The 22723-nt window shown below is 39.3% G+C and overlaps 1 protein-coding gene across 1 annotated transcript in view; it reads right to left on the reverse strand.

Moving 5' to 3' along the window:
- Positions 1–18450, reverse strand: part of SOHLH2 (spermatogenesis and oogenesis specific basic helix-loop-helix 2) — a 46119-nt gene extending 27669 nt beyond the window's left edge. Inside the window, exons 1-4 of the mRNA XM_002923460.4 lie at positions 18397–18450; positions 8886–9100; positions 590–651; positions 405–509 (exon numbers count right to left, since the gene is read on the reverse strand). Of these exons, the coding sequence (XP_002923506.1) occupies positions 405–509; positions 590–651; positions 8886–9100; positions 18397–18444 (430 nt within the window). The 5' untranslated portion in view covers positions 18445–18450. The remainder of the gene's footprint in view (positions 1–404; positions 510–589; positions 652–8885; positions 9101–18396) is intronic.
- Positions 18451–22723: the final 4273 nt, after the last annotated feature.

Below are 22723 nucleotides of genomic sequence, written 5' to 3' on the forward strand. Positions count from 1 at the left end.
AGTGTGATACACTCCAAGGTCAGTGGCCCTGGCCTTTAGACACTCATACAATGACATGATTAACTCTATTTTAAAGAATAAGAAATGATGGTAGCAACTAGGGCACTAAAAAGAAAAACCTTGTGCCTGCCAACCTTGTGTTGTCCTTGGGCAACACATTTTCAACTTTGGAAGATGTAAATGTATTCTTCACAGGTAGGGAACGTATATTTTCTTTTATTTACATGTCTTCCCTTTAGACTACGACTAACAGGGATTACATGTGCTTTACAGTACACAACACACAGTTAATCCTTAGCAAATAAAAGGCGTAAGTGGAAAACCAACTTAAAAATGTATAAGTATAGTTTTTGTAGAATTTAATTAGAACTTTTAAAACCTTTGGATATTTGGTTTTCACTCACCAGTATTTGAGAAACAGGTTTTCCAGTATTTTACCACAATACTCATTTTCTCGATGGTCAATGGTTCACTTAAAGTAATGTCAGCTCCATACCCTGAAACACAACCTAAGAGTTTTTGTTTTAAATAATGACCTTATGATTTCTATTTGGAGAAAAAACAAATAATAAGTCCAACAGGCACATACCTTTAAAATTTTCAGGGGTGATAAAAACAAACAGCAAATGTGTATTTTTCTTCTTGCCAAATCTGAGAGAGAGAAAGTGTTAAAATGAAGCAAAATCATCATTTAAAAAATTGGGATTCAATATTTTGCCTTATTAAGAACTAAGCTAGAGTGATTTTCTTTATCCCTGAGAACTTAAAATGGAGGCATTAATATGGAAATTTAGTAAAAGTATCTCAGATTAGCGATATTTAAAAAGCTGGACCGTTTTTATTAGTGCTTAAAAAAAAAAAAAGAGCCTAAATCATATCCAGATTCTTGACCTAACCACCAGTTTACAAGAAACTTAAGGAAAAGAGAAATATTTTAAAGAATGCTGTGGGGATGAAATCAGCAAAATCCAGAATGTGAAAAATTCTGTAAGACAAATGACCCCTTTTAGAAATAGATAAAAATAAAGAGTAAGACACAAAGAAATTAAAACAGAGGAAAGGGAAAATTGAATCTTGATTTGTATAAACTAACAGTTAAAAAAAAATCGTAAGATGAGGTGGCTGGCTGGCTTCAGAAGAGTATGCAACTCTTGATCTTGGGGTCACGAGTTCAAATCCCACATTGGGTGTAGAGATTACTTAAATAAATAAAAGTTTTAAAAATGAATAAATAAAAAATAAAAATTAAAAAATCATAAGATATGCAGAAAAATTTGAACACTGGATATTTGATAATTTAAAGAACTGTTATTAATTTTCAGGTGTGATATTGTTATTGTAGTTATTTTTTTAGAATATCTTCTAGAGGTATTATTAAAGTACTTATGGATGAAAGAAGACGATATCTTAGATTTGCTTTAAAATAATTCACCACTGAGCAGGGGTGGGAAGTTAGGAGCGGGCAGAGATGAAACCAGATTGGCCATGTTTTTATAACTGTTAAAGCTGCATTATGGGTAAAGGCAAGTTCATTATACTATTCTCTCTACTTTTATATGCTTGAAGTCGAAAAAAAATAAAACAAAGAAACGTGGCATTACAATAAACTACACTGAGGAGTTCAGTAAGTTGGAATTTCTGATAATTTAAAGGGTACTGAGGATTTGTATTAGCTAGAAGGAAATTATTTTCCAAGGAGACTATTACTGTGAACCAGACTTTAAAGAGAACACCTCAGCTCTTAAGAAAAATATAACTATTCTCTCATACTCAAAGCATCATTTATTATATTAGTATGTGGTTATGCATGGTTATTATTTATTCCTTAAAACAGGACCTGGAAGGACCCTCACTAAATAACACCGTTAGGTTATCTTATATATGCATTGAAAGTGAAGACACTACTCTATGCTCCAAATTACATTACAGTTGCTCCTTGAACAGGGATTTGAATTATGTGGGTCCACCTACATGTGGATTTTTTTTGATAAATATAATACAATACAGTAGTAAGTGTATTTTCTTTTCCTTATGATTTTAATAACATTTTCTTTTTTCTAGCTTACTTTATTCTAAGAATACAGTATATAATACATGTAACATCCAAAATATGTGTTCAACAATTGTTCCAAATTATTGGTAAGTCTTCAGGTCAACAGCAAGCTATTAGTAGTTCAGTTTTTGGAGACAGTCAAAAGTTATATGTGGATGAGAACCACATTTGAATTGAGATAGACTGAATAAAGCAGGTTGGCATTCCTAAAGTGGGTGGGTTTCATCTAATTAATTGAAGGCCTAAATAGAACAGAAAGTCTGAGTAAGAAGGAACTCCTCCAGCCTGACTCCTGACCTGAGACATTGGCCTTTTCCAGCCATCAGACTCAGACTGAAATATCGGCTCTTCTTGGATCTTGAGCCTACCAGCTTTACAAATGAAATTTATACCATCAGCTTTCCTGGTTCTCAGACCTTTGCATTCAGCCTGACTACACATTGGCTCTCCTGGGTCTCTGGCTTGCCAACTACAGATCTTGGGACTTCTTGGCTTCCATAATGGCATGAGCCACTTCCTTAAAATAAACCAACTTCTCTCCTTCTCTATCTCTAGGTAGATGGATAGATGATAGTTGGATAGATAGATTGCCATCCTATTGGTTCTGCTTCTCGAGAATCCTGATTAACATAGCCACACTTTGTTTATCCATTCATCTGGCAAGGGACATTTGGGTTGCTTCTACCTCTTGGCTATTGTGAAGAGTGCTGCTGTGAACATGATGTGAAAATATTTCAGAAACATCCTTACAGATACACCCAGAGGAATGTTTGGCCAAATGTCTGAGTACCCATGGCCCAATTAAGTTGACACATAAAAATTAACCATCACAGTGTTATATGCATACAATGGAATATATTATTCAGTCTTTAAAAAGAAGGAAAAGATATTAAATGCTACAATATGGATGAACCTTTAAGACATTATGTTAAGTGAAATAAGCCAGACACAAAAAAGCAAATACTATATGATTCCACTTATATGAGGTATCTAAAGTAGTCAAATTCATAGAAACAGAAAGTAAAATGGCGGTTATTAGGAGATGCGGAGAGGGGTAAAGGGAAAGTTGTTCAGCAGGAATAGAATTTCTGATTTGCAAGATGAAAAAGTTCTGGAGATATACTTCACAACAATGTGAATACATTTAACACTACTGAACTGAACACTAAAAAATGGACAAGATGGCAACATTTGTGCTATGTGATTTTATCACACACAAAAAAATACCGTCTGCAAAAAAGTTATACATGGATTTTCCACTGTGCAGGGGATTGGTACCCCTATCCCTCATGTTGTTTAAAGGTCAACTGTATACATAATTTATATATCTGAGTCATATATAGTGAGAACCACCATGTGCCAAACTCTGTGCTAGGCTCTAGGGGAAACCATGAACAGACAGGGAAACAAGGACTCTGCTCTCATGGAGTTAACAGTTTCTTGAGGGGGTCAGACGTTGAACAAATCACTATAGATAATTAAGTAGCCAAATATGTACCTGGTGTTGTGAAGGAAAGTCGTAGGGGCCAGCAGAAGTACATACCTGGGAACAACCCTATTCTGCGGCCTCAGGCTTCCAGGCAGAAATGCCTCTGGGGCTGACTAGGAGTTAGCCTAGCCAAACTTTTGGAATAAAAAAATATTTTGCTGATTCACAGAGTAAATTATAAGCTAAAATACTCTAGAATTAGAGAATTTTAAATAAAACAGATTCTTCGCTTTTAGAAATATTCTGTGTCTACTTCTTTATTTTACAAATTGATGTTACTGGCACAAAAGTAGGTTAGATTTGGATAGTGAATTTATATGCCCTCCTGATGACTTTCAAATTTCAAGCTTTACATCAGGCAGAGTTGGAATTCCAGGATTTTTGTCATTAGCACAGAATCAATTACCAACCCAAACACTTCCCCTGCCAGTGAAACCCTAATTGTAATGCTGTACAGGAGCTCCACTGATCAATAGAATTCCCAGAATCCAACACACTGGTCTGGAGCTCAGCTGCTCATTCACATTCTCTACAGATCAATAAGCTAAGAGTTTCCAGGATCATCAAAAAAAAGTCCTCTTCCTAATGAATGAATGTTCCTTAAAATTAAGCAACACAAAAATAAATCCAAAATCTGTTTCATCCACCCCAATTAATAGCACTTCTTCCATATACCAAAATCAAATCGCAGGTTCTGAGACCTTATGAGTACCTTCTCAGTTAAAATCTCTTGGGTTTTAAAAATTTGCAGTTCATTGGGGGACAGCTCATTTCTCCTCATGTTTCATGCAATACACCATTTAAATGTCGAGATGTTCTTGAGACCATACTCTACATACAAGATTGGATGTTGATATTCTAGTGTCCCTTCTTATGCCTGTCTCTGGTATTCTTTGCAGCTAGAGTAATAAGCTCAAAGGGCAGCAGTACAGATCCCCCATCGTGCCCCTATCCCCAGGTCTGGTCCCTGGTAGCTGAAAAAAAAAAAAAGATCATATAAAGTATCTTGAGCTGAGTTGTACACTCAGCTGACTAAAGAACCACAGGAAAGCCCTGGCCTCTGAAATCTATCATCTAATAAGAGGACCAGTGGGGTCTTATAAGTCCCTGTGAAGCCAGAAGAAATTTCTAAACTCATTTCCTTTAGACTCACAAGGACTTCAAGGGACAAAAGCCAGTGTCACTTTTGGGTGGTAGCCTTCTTGAGTGCAGTTATCCCTTATGCCATCTGTGGGCCACATGCAGCCAAACTAACCTGGCTGGCCAATTTGGGACTTGTAACAAATAATGTTGTTCGCTAATGACTTAATTAAAACGACCATTTTCAATGAGAAAATTGAGAGCTTTACTTAGTGAAAACACTAAGTTCACTTGCTGCTAATAGGGCACCTGTGATAAAATACGCTTGAGTTCTCAGCATTTATTCTTCTGGTCAATAGTGACCATTATGCTATTCTTCAGAAGAGCTCCTGCTGTGAACCTCCTAAGTCAGGGTCACCACATTTACACTCAACCATCAATTTATAGAACAATGATTTTAGTAAAACTATTTCAACATCTTGTTGTTCTTTTATCTATCATCAAGCATTCAGGGGACTAGGTCACGCCAACTGGCTAATAAGATTTACCGAGTTACGCTGTCAAGTCAAAGATGTTTTGGAATTGGGGACACAAAAGGACAGTTTGTTAGGTAGATCCCTGTGGCTCACAGGATTAGGTTTTCTTAGTGAATTAATAAGTTAACTAATCAGACAATTGAAACTACATGGGAAAAATAAAATCAGATCCAAACTTGATTTGTAGCCAGAGCAGATGGAGGCACATTCTGCATTCCTTTGCTACCGCTGAACTACTCGGAGCTCACAAGAATCACAGAATTCTAAGAACTGCAGAGACATTTCACGGAATGGAAGATCACAATTTCAGACAGGAGCCATACATCGTTGATGAGTTTAAAACACATTTTAATTTTCCATACCTGGCTTTAGAAGATAAAGTATCAGGATATGTCTGAATTATCACGTATCTGCTCTTTGAGTGTGGTTCAATTTTGGAAGTCTGAAGCCAAACATATGAACCCTAAGACTTTCTTAAAATATTTTATCAATGGGTAGTATTTGAGTTCATCCTGCTCAATAAAAATGTATTCATAAAATGAAATCAAATTGGGGAATACTATTAAGAACATAATTCTGTAATTGAGATGTGCCATAATTCTTTTAAGATTTTATTTATTTATTTGAGAGAGAGAGAGAGAGAGCACAAGAGAGAGCACAAGTAGGGGGAGGGGCAGAGGGCGAGAGAGAAGCAGGCTCCCTGCCAAGCAAGGACCCAACACAGGACTCCATCCCAGGATGCTGGGATCATGACCTGAGCTGAAGGCAGATGCTTAACCAACTGAGTCACCCAGGCACGCCTAAGATGTGCCATAATTCTTGAGAATGTCAGTCTGTAAAGTGCCAATGTTTTTATGAATGATTAAAATTGATCACCAATTAGCTCCAAGCTAAAAACATAGTTCTTATATAAGCATAAATTTAAAAATATTTTTAAATAGTCTGCTTACATTTTGTTCTAAAATAAACCTAACATTATAACTAACAGGCTATACACTTCATTCTTACCTTCAATAGAAATCCATATGTATTATAGATATATAGATTTGTGATTATGGGCTCTAAAACTGCAAATAAATGGGGACATTTCTACTCTATATTAGGCTCTTCATTAACTGGTAAAACATATAAAGTACCCAGAGAGAGAAAAGTAAGATAAATAGTCTTATACTTTGCGGAACTCATCCAGATTTTGAGATATTACAAAGCAACAAGGATATTAGAGGGAAAAATCTAAAATACAGCAAAAGAAAAGCTAAACAAGACATTTCATTTTGGTTTAGACATTAAATGTCAGCTCAAACTCAAAAGATACAGTGCTTTAGAAACGATGAAGGTTTAAATGCCTCACAAATGGGGCAGTAAGTTTATAGGACTCATTACTCTAAGAAAAACCATAGGTTCAAAAATATAAAACAAATAATAATAAACATATATAAACCCACAAGTGTTTAAATAATTCATAAGTCAAAAACTCTTAACAGTTCTGAGGGCAAGAAAGGGAATTACGTCTCTGAGACCAGTGCCACAAAAGGCACAGATTCTGCAAAGAAAACTGTCCCTTTTTTAGGGAGGAAGACAAAAGCTAAAACACACTGCCCTGAATGGCATTTCTCCCACACATCCTCACAGTCGCTCACTCACACCCACAGCAAGGTACTGAATACTTGCTATTCGTTGAGTCCTCTACTGGATATTGGGAACAACAGAACAAGAGACAAGAAAAACACATCCAGATGTTTTCAAATGATCCTCTTTTTCTTTTCAAACAAATGTGGCTTTTTTAGCAAAATAGAACTACCATATGCATTTCTGTATATTTAGTGCCTTCATCTACCTTCTCTTGCCTGAGGAGAAGTCTTCAGCTGTGTTATTCAGAGCAAAGAAACCACCAGTGGGGAGAACCCACACAGGGGAGTATCAGACAGGGAGTTCTCTCCTCTAACCTCCTAGCTTTTAATAATTGCAACTAGACATAAAACTTGTTCTTAAATAGAACTTTAATCTTATCCTGTTCAAAATGTAGCTTCAATGCTGAGCAAATACAAAGCCTTGACTACATTCAGAGGGACCTGCGAGGCTCCTACTCTTGGAATGAATAAAGAGATCAGCCACACCAATCTGCCCAGTGTTCTTCCAAAATGATACGTATGTTTAGCTTATACGAAGTGTGGCATACATTGAATCTGAGGTGTGAAAGAAGGGGCTTCAACACAGAAGCCAAGTAATTATAGAGTTTTACAAAGAACATGAAGAGAAAAGAGCTTTTTAGTCTGAGTATTGTAAAAATAAGTCATGTGGCCTTAGGCAAATCACTTCACCCTTGGTTGTTTGTCATGGAGGGATGACAAAACCCTGCTCCACCTCCCTCAGAACACCGTTGTAAACATGCTGAAATACTGTAATAAATGTGTTATTATGATGAGGTCCCAGCCAGGGGAACTCTATTTACAGGAGTTGTTTTTTAAAAGTATGTAATAAAATAGGCATACCTTCAGAAGCAAGACAGTTCACCTCATATCTTGGAAATGAAATCCACTTTGAGGAGTTTACCTGGTTTGTCTAGAGTTCATATTCCCAGTAGGAGGCCAAAAGAAGTACAGAAGATCACCAGTTCTAAGAGACCGCAGCAGCTGCATCTGTCTCTCTTTTTAACAAGGAACTCATCAATTTGGCTTCTTCCCATTTCAACTTTTCTTGTCCCCTAACGTAATATGCTTGCTCCTTTCTATTCAGGGATAACAATATTGTCTCTGAACATTCTCCTTTAGACATGAAAGGCCTGTCCTGTCATTATTACAAGTATTTATATATTCCAATATTATCTGCAATCATACTTTCGCTATCAAATCTGCTCGTAGAAAGGGAACAAATTTGTTTTGACCTAACCTTGCTTAAAAAGTCACCTGGGTGGCTCAGTTGGTTGAGCATCCGACTCTTGATTTCGGCTCAGGTTGTGATCTCAGGGTTGTGAGATCAGGCCCCACATCGGGCTCCAGGCTGAGTGTGGAGCCTGCTTAAGATTCCTTTCCCTCTGCCCCTCCCCACCTCTTTCAATCTCTCTCTCTCTCTCTCTCTCTCATAAATCAATCAATCAATCCCAGATGGCTCAAAATCCTATGTAGTCAGGCAAGAAAGCACCTAACTCTCCCACCACCAGACTCCAGATCTCTAGAGTGGAATGAGTCACACAGAAGCAGAATGTCTATGGAGCTACAAGATGAAACAAAAATATTGGAGTTGATATCGATCTGGACTCGGCAGATCCAGAGAGTCTCAGGGCTCGTCCACATTAGGACATCTTTGAAAAAGGTAATTTTAGTCCACTGCTAACATGACATGGAGCTAAGAGTGCTCACCTGCTTTAGGATCTGCCATCACAATTAATGAACTCTGAAAACATGTGCCATTTTAAATGACATAGTTATTAAAAAGGAGTACCTATGGGATTAAAGTAAGTACTATACACCAAATAAATTTCTATGACCAATTAATTCTCACATTCTCACCCACATCAATTACTTTTTAAATGAAAATGATAATTCTTATAATAGCATGTCAAACTGGCAATAAAAACAATATGTATACCTCTTCTGCCCATGAAAATATCTCTCATTTTAAAAACTAAAGCATAAATAATACCATCTTTTAAGGTTTTTTTTTTTATAGAAATGGGTTTCAATAAAAACTATTATAAAGGTAAAAAGTCAAGGTATTTGAACTTCACCTAATTAATTTCATAGCTCCCAGCTCCTCGGCTGTTGGTAAAGAAGTCATCTTCAGGAAAACCACATCAAATGGGAGGTCCTTGAGAAGCATGGCTGCCTGCCCCACATCCCTGATGGTTATGGTGACTTCTGCAATACTTGAAAAGGATTTCTGTGCAATATCTGCCAGGTACTGAACAGTGACATCTCCAACTAACAACAGGTCTACTTTTGCCTGAAAGAGAAGGAAAAAAGCAGAAGTACCACACAATATCTGAGCACAGAGAAGATGTCATGTACCATAGGATACAATAAATAAAGGTGACAAATAACACAATGACGGATCTACAAGTAGACTGAATAGTCAACTAGAAGCACCTCAGGGACGGGAACTATTAATTTCTTGTCTTCAGTACCTAGGGTGGTGAATGGATCTGAAGGTCATGCTATTTTTGAAAGTTTTGCCTACAAATGCTATTCTACTGTGGTTTTCCCCCCGTTTCTTTCTCGTTCTAGGAACAACAGGTAGGATTCTCAAGGCCCAGTTTCCCAATCACTCATCCTGCTGAAAAATCTGTTTACTAGTGAGAAGAACAAACTGGTGGCTCTCCCAAACCATTTATTTTGATGTAACACACATTCCAGAGAACAGAGTAAGATCCAAATTCCTAAATTCCAAGAGACACTCATAGTCTTTTCTTTAAATACATGCTATTCAAAACCCAAAATTTTGGAGCTAAAAAAGCAACTTTCTTTCCTTTTGGGTTATTTTCAAGTGCATTCAGTTAGGAAAAATGTAATTTCCCTCTTCACCTTTTATTTTCCTATGTTTTATTCTTTATAGCTATTGAACACAATCCACTAAAACTGTCAAAGAACAGGGATGCTCGAATTAATGCAAACAGTCAGCAGACAGTTGAAAATGGCAGGCCGCAGACAGGTCCACGTGAGAAAGCAGATTTGTACGCTGAGCAGAGTTGAAGCCTAAAGAAGTGGGTGAAAGAGTTGGAAATACCTATGAAGAGAAAGGCAGCTTGCAAAGACACAAACCCTGTGCGGCAGGAGCTAATGAGGCTGTCCCGCCATGGGGCTTCCTCTCCCCTTCAGCCTGGTTTCCCAGGGGTTGCTGGAAGGAACATATGAGGTGCAGGAAACTAGTCAAGTTCAAAGTAAGCAAAACTTCGGCACTCCTCCTTTCTATCTGCCTTCTAATTTTCTTCTTTTGTTAAAAAAAAAGAGGTGAGTCTTCATTTACCCATTTATTTATTTTTTTTTAAAGATTTTTTTTTATTTATTTGACAGAGAGAGACAGCCAGCGAGAGAGGGAACACAAGCAGGGGGAGTGGGAGAGGAAGAAGCAGGCTCCCAGTGGAGAAGCCTGATGTGGGGCTCGATCCCAGAACACCAGGATCACGCCCTGAGCCAAAGGCAGACGCTTAACGACTGCGCCACCCAGGCGCCCCCATTTACCCATTTAATCCCCCCTCAGAAGCAATCACTGTCAACAGTCTGATCTATATCCTTCCAGATGATTTCTACATCATCACACACACACACAACTTTCTTTCATAAAGGGGGTATTATATCTTTAAAAGTGAGTTGCTTCAGAGGGGAGGGGGGTGGGGGAATGGGATAGACCGGTGATGGGTGGTAAGGAGGGCACGTATTGCATGGTGCACTGGGTGTTATACGCAACTAATGGAGCATCGAACTTTACATCGGAATCCGGGGATGTACTGTATGGTGAGTAACATAATATAATAAAAAATCATTAAAAAATAAATAAATAAATAAAAGTGAATTGCTTTTCTCACTGCAGTTCAAGATTTCCTCAGGTCTTTTTAAATGTTACCTTCATATGGATTCTGCACATGTCCTCATGCTTATTCCTAGATATTTCAAAGTTCTGGAGTCATTGTAAAGGGGATAGCTTTTCTCACAATATTTTCTAATTGATACAACTAATACAGAGAGTGCTACTCATTTCTTCATGAAGAATTTGCTTCAAGAATTTTATGGTACTCTCTCCTTAGTTCCAATATGTTTTAATTGATTCTTCTGAATTTTCTAGATATATAATCATATTGTCTTCAAAAGTGACATTTGGGGGGGGGCACCTGGGTGACTCAGGTGGTGAAGCATCAGACACTTGATTTTGGCTCAGGTCATGACCTCAGGGTCGTGAGATCAAGCCCCATGTCAGGCTCTAAGCTGGGCAAGGAGCCTGCTTGAGATTCCCTCTCTCCCTCTCTCTCTGCCCCTCCCTGACTCTCCACTTGTGAGTAGGAATGCACACACTCTTCCTCTAAAAACAGGGAGAGAGAGAGAGATACTTCTGTCCCTATATTCAGAATTTATGCTTTTTATTCATTGATCTTAAAGTGCTGGCTAGAACATCCAAAACAGTGGTGAATAGCAGGAGTGACACTGGGCATTCTTGTCTTGTTCCTGAGTTTAGTGGGAATGAGTCACATGTTTTTGCCACTAAATGTGATACAGAAAGTTTCTGGTCCATACCCTCTACCAAGTTAAAGAAGTTTCTTTCTATTTGGAAGCTAAGAATTTTAAATCAGAAATAGATGCTAAAATTTACCAAATGCTTTTTTAGTATCAACATGATCATACTTCTTTCTCCTTTATTCTATACTCTATTAGATAGTGAATTACAATTAATAGATTTCCTAACGTCAAGCCATAATTGCCTTGCTGGGATAAATCTATAATGTGTAGACTAAATTCATTCATATTATTTTAGATTTCTCCATCTATGTTCATAAGTAAAACTGGATACAATTTTGTTTTATTGTATTGTCTTATCTGGTTTGGGTATCTCAGGATCATGCCAGTTTTGAAGAATGAAACAGAAAGTTTCAATATTGTTCTGTGGTCTTGAATATTTTATAAAACAGAATTATCTGCTTCTTGAAATTTAGATAAACATGTCTGCAGAATCTGGGCCTGAAGCCATTTACTGAGATGGATTTTAGAGTACCTTTTACAGTTCCTTAATGATTACCAGTAAATTTAGATTTTCTACCTTAAGTGAATTTTGTTCATATATATATATTTTTTAATCCATTTTACCTCTTTTTAAATGTATATAATGTTTACTACATGCATTGTTATTCTTGCTTTCCAGCTGGAGATTAATATATAATTAAATTTTATCTTTTTTTTTTTTTGGTGATGCCTTATCAGAGACTATAGACTGTGTGGTCCAACATAATAGCCACATGTGGCTATTTAAATTGATGTTAACTAAAGCTTGAAATTCCCTTCAGCTGCACTAGCCTCATTTCAAGTGCTCAACATCCACATACGGCAAGTGGCTGCCATATCAGCAGAATTATAGAACATCATCATCACTGCAGAAAGTGCGCTTGGGCGGCATAGACCTCCAAGGGGCACTCTGTTGTACCCACAGATGTTGATATATATTGTGTCTATGTTCATTCATTGCTAGTTCGTGATTTCACTTTATACTTCCATTTTAACCTCAGAGTTACATTCAACTTTTATGAATGTTTTATATGAAATGTTTTTATTTTTCAACAGTATGGTGTTTTTGGTTTTGAGTCTTTTTTGGCTATTGACTGGTTGGTCATTTATTTCAGTGCATTGTCAACGGTGAATGTATCCTACATGACTTCTTCTTAGAATGTGTTGGTGCTTTCTTTGTGGTGTTAATACACAGTCAGTTTTTGTTAATGTTCCACGGATACTTGAAAATAATGCGTGTTTTCTGCTGGGCATATATTCTCTATTTTTTAGACAGAACTTACTGTTCTCTTTCTTACTTTAGGTCTACTTGATCTTTCAGTTTAGGAGATGTGGTAAAATCTTTCCTAATCATAGTTTGTGAATTTATCAATTTCTCCAACAACAGACTCTGTATCTAATTTTGGGTTAGGTATATAGAGGTTCATGATAATTATACATATTCACATAAAAACATAATTATAATATTTAATATATATTATATAATAACCTACAATGTTTATATAGCATATTTTAAATATATAGATCATACATTGATAGTTTTATGGACAGAAAACTATATATTTGAAATCTACTTCTTTGTCCTTTTTAATGCTTTTCTTTTCACTTGAAAATTTTTTTCTGGTATACAGTAATTCTTCATATCTCTTTATTTTGAGCCTTTTTATATCATTTTGATTTGGTGTGAATTTTGTAAATAGCATATATCTGAATTTTTAGGTTTCTTTTCACAACCTGTGATTTTAGTTTTTAATGTAGGAATTTAATTAATTACATTAATGGCATTAACTAATGTGCATTAATGTCAGGTAATAATATTAATTGTGAAACATTTATAACTTAATGTGAAATAGTCTTATTCCCTTCATTTGTTATTTCACGTTTCCCATCAACAGTATTTTGTTTCTTTTTTCCCATGCCTTCTGTTAGGCTGATTGGATTTTCCTTTTTCCCTCCTGCTGCTCCTATAAGACTTCGGGAGTTAAGCCCCTTACTTCTATTACTTAATAGTGGCATTAGGGCCCACAATTCAGTACTAGTTTTACCTGATACTTCCAAGGTCAAAAATCCCTTGCCTCTGAACCTTGAAACTGTTGGTCCATTTTGTTCTAGCATCCAGTTGTGGATAAAAAGAATAAGCTGCTTTGTTTTCCTTCCTGTGCTTTTCTTCCTGTGCTGTGGGTGCTGGTGGTTCTCTAGGATGTGTCTGCGTATGGATCTTGTTCATCCTACTCGGCACTCAGTGGATCTTTGGCTCTGTAAGTTTCCTTCTATTTCCCAATTCCCTCTGTCTTCATCCCTCCTTGGCAATCTTCCACTAGATGTGGGACATCCACAATTGATCCTACATGTCTCTGCTTTTCTCAAAGAAAGTCCCTTAACTTTATTTTTCATATCCAGCTCAGTCTTTAGTCCTCCCAAAGATTTTTATAATTTCAGTTCATTTAATGTGAATTGCTTACTTCTAAGATTTTTCTTTTTTGGTATTTCCTCATAACCTGCTATTTTTAGGATGTGATACCCTGAGAATACAAATTAGAATTTTACAAGTTTTTTCTATCCCCTTAATGACCTGTCTCTGGAATAGTTGTGTCTAGTGTCTGCATTTGTGTCTAGTTCTGTTAATGTCTGGTGATCCTTGGTTATCCAAACATAAATACGAATCAAGGACAAAGTCGACATGTACAAGTAGTCTCCCCAGTGGCTGCTTCTTTGAAGGAACGACTGTGGGTTTGGTGTGAGTGGGTAACACAGTGGAAACAAGGCTGAAGACCAGAGAGGCTGGGGCCAGCTCAATGTCAAAATAATAATAATGGAAGGCATTACTCTGAAAGCCAAGTACTTTAGTTTATCTCCCTCCTGGGCAGAGCTGCTGTTCCTTTTTTCCTCCTAGTCAGTTATAAAGGTCTGAAAATTACCAACACCAGGAACCCTGGTCCCACATACTGTTCATTCTCTTCAGGATGAAGTAGGGGTGAGCTGGGAGAGTCCAGGGGCCCACCTGGGCCAGGTGCTCTGCATACAGCTAATTCATCACCAGGTGGGCACACTCTGGTCAACTTTCATTGGTTTCTTCTAACATTCAGCCTGGGCTACCACTAGAATTGTTTTCCCTCTGCCTTTCTTCTTTAGACCATTTAAGCTGTGGTTTTTGTATTTTTCTTTTAGTGGCAGTTTAATCATATCTGCTTTCTAAATTTCAAGTTTTCCTGTGGATTTTTTTTTTTTTAATGTTCAGAAAGAAGCTGCTTTGTCCAAACCAAGATTCCATGAAGGACTATATATTGCATTTGGTTAGGTCACCCTTGGACCTCTAATTTGGAATACTTCCTGCCTGCCCCCCCCACACTTTTTTTTTTCCCCCCATGATCTCTCCTTGTTGAAGGTATCAGCACATGTTTAAGTATGTCCTACTCTGGGGTCTGGGTTGGACCAGGAGGTGACTTGTGTACTCCATTCACCATCAGCGGCCAATCTCTTTCACCTGCCCCACCCTGTTTTAAACAGGTAAGAATTCAAACTTGGTAGCTAGCCTTTCAATGGCTTAATCATGTCATCAGCCTTATTTCCTTCCATCTCCCTCAAATGCCCTATGTTCTAAGAAGGCAGCATAACACTTTGGAATCTCTGCAGTATAGAGTAGCAGGACCCTTCTAGAGTGTTTCCTTTTCAATTTATAAACATCCCTCATCTCCAATAGCACTTTAGGAGCAATGTGAGACTCAAAGTTACTGTGATGCTCTTGAGTCCAGAGTGTTTATCTCCACTGCAGCACACACAGGACGACTTCTATACCAATATATTCCTTTGTGAACCAAATGCCAAGAATTGTAATGGTCATTAACAAGTGATCATAAAAGAAGTGGTTATAGTTTTGCTTTTTAATTAACATGGTTAACTGAAGTAACCTATGAATGTCCAAAACTAAACTATCTACTACAGACAAGGTGACTATTTACCTTCCAAACTGAGATACTTTTGAGAATGAAAATGGGTGCTATTAATAATTGCACTAAAATAATATATATAAACCAAGGTGTCCTGGGCTATGAATAACTTGTAAAACTTTCTCCTACCAAGATTTATTTTCTCTTTCCTTTAAAACATCCTGCCACTTTGCATCTGCTTAAATATGATTGTTATCTATTTATTCTCTCCACAGATGTATATTGAGCCCCTATTGCGTGGCAGATGCTGTGTTGGGAATACAAAGTGAAAAACAGACAAGGTCCCTGCCTTCATAGGGCTGACCTTCTAGTAATCCTTTTTTCTGCTGCTAAGTATAGTTTTCAGTCTTTGGAACACAGGAAGACTCTTGTATAAGCCTTGGTTCTACCAAAGCTACTATGGATTCTTTCTTAACAGCTGGATGCAGTGGGAAGACAGCAAAGGCCTTCAAGGCACACAGACCAGGTGCTGTTGTCCAGTCCAACCACTTACTAGTGGCTCTGAGTAAGACCCTTGTGATCCTCATCTGGAAGGTGATAATACTTAAATCCCAAGACTGTTACCATGTTAGTACAATGCCCTGTACTTGGTAGTTATTGCCATGTATTCTCAATACCAAGCCTGCGCACAGAAAGCATTTAGTCAATTTCATGGGGAAGGGAGAAAGTGGATTAGAGGGCGAATGTGTGTCTCCATCAAGCGATGAAAACAGCCCAAATCAAATGGCTCTTTGCATTACATTGAGCCATAGAGAAGGGGAAATGGAGGAGGAAAGCCTTAAATAACAGAAATCAGCTGCTAACTTGAACCCTTTCCCTACTAGGGTTGATGCTTCTGACTGCAGTATTCCCATCAGAGCTCAGTGCTTAACTTCCCCAGAATCTCTCAGCTACTGTGGCGAGAAGTCAAGCGCAAGCTCTGAAGAGCAGAACATGGGTACTGGGGGGAAATTTGAGAGGAAAGATCCAGAAAGGGATAAGGTCGTGCAGCACCACTAACAGGCCGTTTTGCATAGGAGTCTACAGTTCTTGCCATGATGCAAGGCACTTCCCAGGGGAGCATGAAATAAAGCATCCCTGGAAAGAACTGCCTTGCTCTCCTGCCAAAGGCTTCCTTCCCTGCCCTACAAAATCCGTGCACGCGTGGAATGTTAACAATCAGACAAATTAGAACACTGCCCTAGTCCACTATCCCAAGGTAACTTGAATTAACTGAATAGCTTCTAATCAACTTAAATCTGAATATTCATTCAGTTAAAAATATCTTGTTGGCAGTGTAATATGAACACAGGTGATGAGAAGAATCCACGGATAGGAATTATAAAAGGAAAACGAACAAAACTTTCTAGTATATTCTGTTTCTGCTTTTAGTACATCCAAGATTTTCTTCACCTGTGAGCATCACAACTTGAACCGATGGTGAGACCTCATTAGGTGGGAAATTTTTTTCTATTTGAATTGTTTACTGTACCTTTTATGGCTTTTTTTTTTAAACAAAAGCAATTCATATTCATTGGGAAATACTGGAATTTTTTTTTTAAAGCCTAAAGAGGAAATAAAAAGCATTTGTAATTCCACCATTCGGGGATAAACACTACTAACACCCTGGTGTAATCTTTGAGGTGTGGGCAGTTTTTATATTTCGACATCATCACCACTGGTGTTTATCCACTCAGTTTGATTTCTAAATCACAGCACCACGCAGGGCACGCCAGTCTCTACAATGCTTAAAACACTGGATTTCCATTTGCAATCTGCAGCAGGCTAAACCCTTAATTAGTAACAGCAGGTGCTGAAGTGCTTAAAGCAAATCACTCCTACATTTTAGTGAGTTGTTATTTATGTCACTCTTATCACCAGGAGCAGCGCTGACAATCAGCAGCAGCTGCATGGGCTGATGCTCTCACAGGGCAATTGTTGGCCTCTGGTTTCCCCAGGAGTCAAGGGATTTAAACAGCTCTATCTGGAGAAACTGAGCAAGCTGCTCTTCAAAGGCAAACAAAAGGTTCAGTGGGGGCTTCAGACTTTCCTAAGGACAGGAAGCCTCGATTATTTAAGTACTACTAGATAATCAGATATTTTATTCAGACTTCCATTTTGTGCAGCTTTGCCTAATCCTGCACCACCAAATACTATTTTCACTTTGAGTTTAAATAGGAGCATCCATTTTGAAATAACTAAGAAAACCTATTAAACTGGTCCACTTCAAAGTGGTAATTTCAGAAAGCTTGTGTTTAAGGAGTGAGGACATTGAAGTACGCGGAACATTCTAAGGACTCGCAAAACTTCAGGCAGCCCAAAAGGTTTGCCTCTCCTACTTCTCTATCAGATCCGTGAAATAAGAAAGCCAACACCAGCTTGCCTCGCTTTCTGGGGTGGGCGAGGCTTTATGCTCTCTTTCTAGAGGGCTAATCATTTTTTTTTTTTTTAAATCTAAAACAGTCGTGGAAGTGATTTTATGCTTCTGCTAAGGGGAAGATAAATCAGGTGCTTTCAAAAGAGGCCAGTGGGCTTTTTGAGTTCCCCGGAGGGTGGGAGGACGTGTGAACAGCGCAGATGCCTTTTCCCGCCAACGGCTTTGGTTTCCAGGCACAACTGCCGGTTTGGGTATAAGCCTGAGGAAGGACATGCAAGGACTTTTTGGACCCCATGCCCGTAAGCAAACTGAAAAAAGCATGCCAAGCTGTGCAGAGACAAGCATGCTAAAAATAAACTTTCCTGTATTCAAAGTAAAACCAATGTTGTCGTCACGCACATTCTGTCTGGATACCTACTAAACTCCGCTCCCGGGTAAACCTCGGAGGGGTTGGCTTGAAAACTGGAGTTTGGCAAGCGCCAAGAGCCAGAGAGGCACGCCTGTGTGATAAAACGGCTCAGTCCGCCCTCCGGCTCTGGCCTCCCGCCCGGGGTGACTCCGCCTGGTCCCCCGCCTCGGGCACCACCTCGTGCTCCTGGAAGTGGCCGAGCCGTGCTCCTCGGCGTCCCCGAAATGAGGGATGCCTGTGCGGGCCAAGGGGGCCACCGGGTCCGCCACGGTTATAAACGCAGCTGCCTCCCCTTCCTCCTCCTCTCCTCCGCCTCTTACCTGGCCAGAGATTTGACCGCGCTCTGGGTGGGTAATTGAGGCCGCCATGGCCCGTTGCCCACGTGCCGGGTCCTGGAGCAGCCTCACTGCAGGAGGAGCTCGGCAGAGCCGCCGCGTCCCGGCCGCCCGTTCGGCCTCACTGATGGCTCCTGGTCCGCAGCTGTGGGCGCGCACAGCCGCCCCCCCACCCCCCACCGCCCGGTTTAAAGTGGCCCTGCTGCCCCGGCACCTGGGGGGAGCTGCAGGCTGCTGGGAGGGCCCTGTGGGACCTGGGCCGGGGGAGGGGCTGCGGGGGACTCCGGGGTGTGTGGGGGGGCTGCCCGGGGTGTTCTTGGTAGACCCTGTCACTGGCATGCTGCCCACCCACAGTTCTAGTCCCCGCACGCGGAGAGGTCACAGCGCCAGGCTTTAGTAGAACTGCAACTCTCGCCTGGAGAAAGCGGAAGCACCGCCTCGCCTCAGGCTGGAGTATCTCATGGGAAATTTAAAGTTTGAATATCAGGGATTAGCCAACTTTTTTTTCCCCCTTTTTTTCTTTTTCCTAGACAAATATATGTAGAGGCTACAGAAGGCGAGTGCTGTTAGGATGCTTTCTTTCCAAATCACTAAGAAATTAAATTTTTTAGAAGTATTTCATTTTGTCTGGCGACTCAACATGGTCCCCATATTCTCAACTGAGAAAGACGATCCAAAAAGTCTTCTGGTAGCTGCTGCTATGTAACTCACTTTATTCAGCCTTGGCTAGAGGTTTGATTGGGTGCCAGGACAGCCGGTGAGAGACGGAACACAAGCAGGGGGAGTGAGAGAAGAAGCAGGCTCCCAGCAGAGGAGCCTGATGCGGGACTCGATCCCATAACGCCGGGATCACGCCCTGCGCCGAAGGCAGACGCTTAACCGCTGTGCCACCCAGGCGCCCCTTATCTAGACTCTTGATCTCACCTGAACACGTAATACAAAAGTGCTCTCCTTGAGTCACCAGTACCTGCTGTCTCTGGGCAAGGCTTTGGCTTCCTGAGCGGGTGTTGCTGTGTTCTGAAGCTTGATTTTTGATCATGAGAACACACAAGAATATTATTGTGGTTCTCTGATTTTGTTGGGCAGAAAAAGTGCAGATGTTTCTGATGGAATCATTCTGCAATATTTTTGTACACATTTTAATAGTTATGAATTTTGGCTCTTTATTGCTTTTCCAGTTAATCAGGAAACTGAGTATGTAGATGAATATCTCTGAGGCAGCTAGTTTGCTCACCAATACTGGACAAAAGTGAAGTACTGCCCAAGCACGGGGTGGGGTGTGAACTGAGGCAGCTTTGAGCATTTCCCCCTTGTATGGTAAGTAGGGCATTGCTCCAGGGCTCTAGATGAGCAAATCTGATTCTAATGTTGACAAAGACATTGCTGGAATTGACACAGATCCATTATTTTTAAATTTGAGGGGACAATGCCCCCAAGCCTATGTGAAAGGAAGTAATCATTCCTGTGCTGGAAGAAGCAAAAGAAAAAAGAAATCTCTCCAGTATCCAAAATATAAGATTACAAGCTTCATAAGAATCAACTAAGATATTTTAGTAGTTTACAATCTCCTAAAAGAAGGACAAAGCAAGCTTACTTTATAAATAAGCAGGCATCTACTATAAAACAACTGGGGGTGTTGCCCCCCAAGGAACATTTGCCAATGTCTGGAGACATTTTTTGGTTGTCACAACTGGCATTTAATGGGTGGAGGTCAGGGATGCTACTAAACATCCCACAATACGTAGGACAGCCTCCTATACCAGAGAACCTTCTGGCCCCAGATGCCCTGAGTGCTGAGATTGAGAAACTCTACTATAAACCTTCTAAGTTATAGAATGCAAATCATTTAATTTTTTGTCACCTTTAACATTCATGAATCATACATATATTACTGGGCAGAAAAATGGGCAGATGGATGCTCTCTGTGGTTCCCCAAAATAACAATATGCTATTTGTACTCTTGATGGAAAACTGAATATGATGAGTTATAAAACTGGACAAGAATAATTCAACACAGAGAAATATATTTTAAAACTTGCACTCAAGGGGCACCTGGGTGCCTCAGTCAGTTGAGTGTCCAACTCTTGGTTTCAGCTCAGGTCATGATCTCAGAGTCGTGGATTCAAGCCTGTGTTGGCTCTGGCCTCAATGTGGAGTCTCCTTGAGATTCTCTTCCTCTCCCTCTGCCCCTCCACACTGCTTGCTCTCTCTCTCTCTCTCTCTCTCTCAGATAAATAAAAATAAAACTTGCACTCAAAATTAAGTTGCTTCTTAAAATATAATTTTCTGGTCATTTAAGATTATAAGCATTCATAGTATATGCTTGACATTATTTTCCCTTCCAATTGTGTATTTTTCACAGTATGCATACAACCCTGCATAGGTTTGTAAGTACTACAGTATAATGGTCTGTTCAAATGAGCTCTTGTAAAGAACCTATGCTTAAAATGTTTGGAATTTTTCCATCCAGCTATTTTACAGGAACTAATATATATAAATCTATGTCCAGTATTATTGCTTACCTGGCTTGTTCTCAGAAACACAGAAATTTAGAACTGCATGACACCCTAGAGATTACCTAATTGCCCTTCCCTTTCAAAGATGCTGAGGCCCAAACAACGTTCTCGTAAGTAGGATTATAACCACAGAAGTGGTTATAAGCCAGAGAAGTAACTAATTGCTATCATTTTACTAATAATTTTTTACATTTAATAATGTTCTGAACTCATTTTTCTTTCTTTCTTTCTTTTCTTTTCTTTTGGTGTCGAAACCTGGGGGAGAATAAATACTTACACTTTTAAACACCATGCTTACACTATCTTTGGAATATTAAATCCAGGAGTCTACCCTAACTTTACTAACCATTAAGTTCTATTGCAGAATTATAAACAAGGATATTTTCATAATGTTAACTGAGGAAGGTGATTTTTGCTTCCACTTATGCCAACTTCCCCCTCTCCTTTCAGGCAATCCATTATAGAATAGCCAGAATAATCTTTTAAAATATAAATTGAAATATTAGCTCCCTTCCTCAAAATCATCCCCTCAGAGCAAAATCCCAATTCTTTTCCATGTCCAACAAGACTTTATATCATCTGACTCTAACCTCTCCAATCTTATCTCTTGCCACTCTTACGACCTTTCAAGACCTCTAGTCACACTGCCTTCTGAGAATATCAGGTAAGTGCAAAGCACTTTGTCTTTGTTCTTCTTTCTGCTTAGAATGTTCTTACCGTTTCCCCCCAAATTGCTCCATTTCATTTAAATTGTTATGAAGTCACCTCCTCAAGCACTCCCTACCAGAATCTAACCCCTTACTTTTCTTTATATCACTTTTCTATGTTATACAGCATAGGAATTTGTTCTTACTTATCTTTCTCCCTGCTGCCATCACCTTAGCCTGGCTCATAGCTGGCACTTATTTGAATACATGAGTTAAATAAAGTTTCTTCAGTAGCTGACTGGTATATGTGGACTTGGGTTTGGGTCTTTCTGGCTATCTGTGATCTGTCTTCTATTTCATAATGCCACTCATTTTGTAGTGGAAAGAAAAAGACAAGGTTTGGAGGAAAGGAAAAAATATTGTTTGCACCAAACGACAAGCTTGGTATGTCAAAGTTGGAACTAGTATAAACTGTGTTGGTTGTGGCACAGGAAAGGTGAAAGATCAGTTTTAATCCTGTTCGTTCCATATTTAAAAGTGTGCAAGGACTCCTATGTTTATCAAATTAAATTCTCATTCCTTACTGTGGCATTAGGGCCTCTCCTGCTTGCCTGCCTCCTTCCTGCTCTGGCTCAGATCTCCTAACCTGTAGGTTCAGTTCTGACAACCACCTGCTCTGAGCATTCTCCTTTGCCCTGGCTCAGGGTCTCTCCCACAGTACCCTCTCTCTTTCTCCTTCTGTGAGTAACCTAGAAAGACAACAGGAAAATTCTCACAGAATTCCTAATTCCATCTTACAACTCCGCTCAACCATTAGAATCGTGTTTCAGTAGAATGTCAAGGCAGAGGTTGTTTCACTAGACTTCATACCCTAGTATCGAGCATATAGAGGGCGATCGATACATACATGTTTTCCCTGATGAGTTGGGAACCATTGCCAGCAGGCAGTCATAAAGGTCAGAAAATGGCAACTTCCAGTGATGTCCTGCAATCAACTGCAATAAGAGTGACAGTTTTCTCGTCATCCAATACACCAATTTGTCTTCAAAAACAGGAGTCAGTTTTTTTTTTAATTTTGTTATATTATGTTAATCACCATACAGTACATCCCCGGATTCCGATGTAAAGTTTGATGCTTCATTAGTTGCA

Source organism: Ailuropoda melanoleuca, chromosome 7 (genome assembly GCF_002007445.2).
Source record: "Ailuropoda melanoleuca isolate Jingjing chromosome 7, ASM200744v2, whole genome shotgun sequence".
NCBI classification, from domain to species: domain Eukaryota; kingdom Metazoa; phylum Chordata; class Mammalia; order Carnivora; family Ursidae; genus Ailuropoda; species Ailuropoda melanoleuca.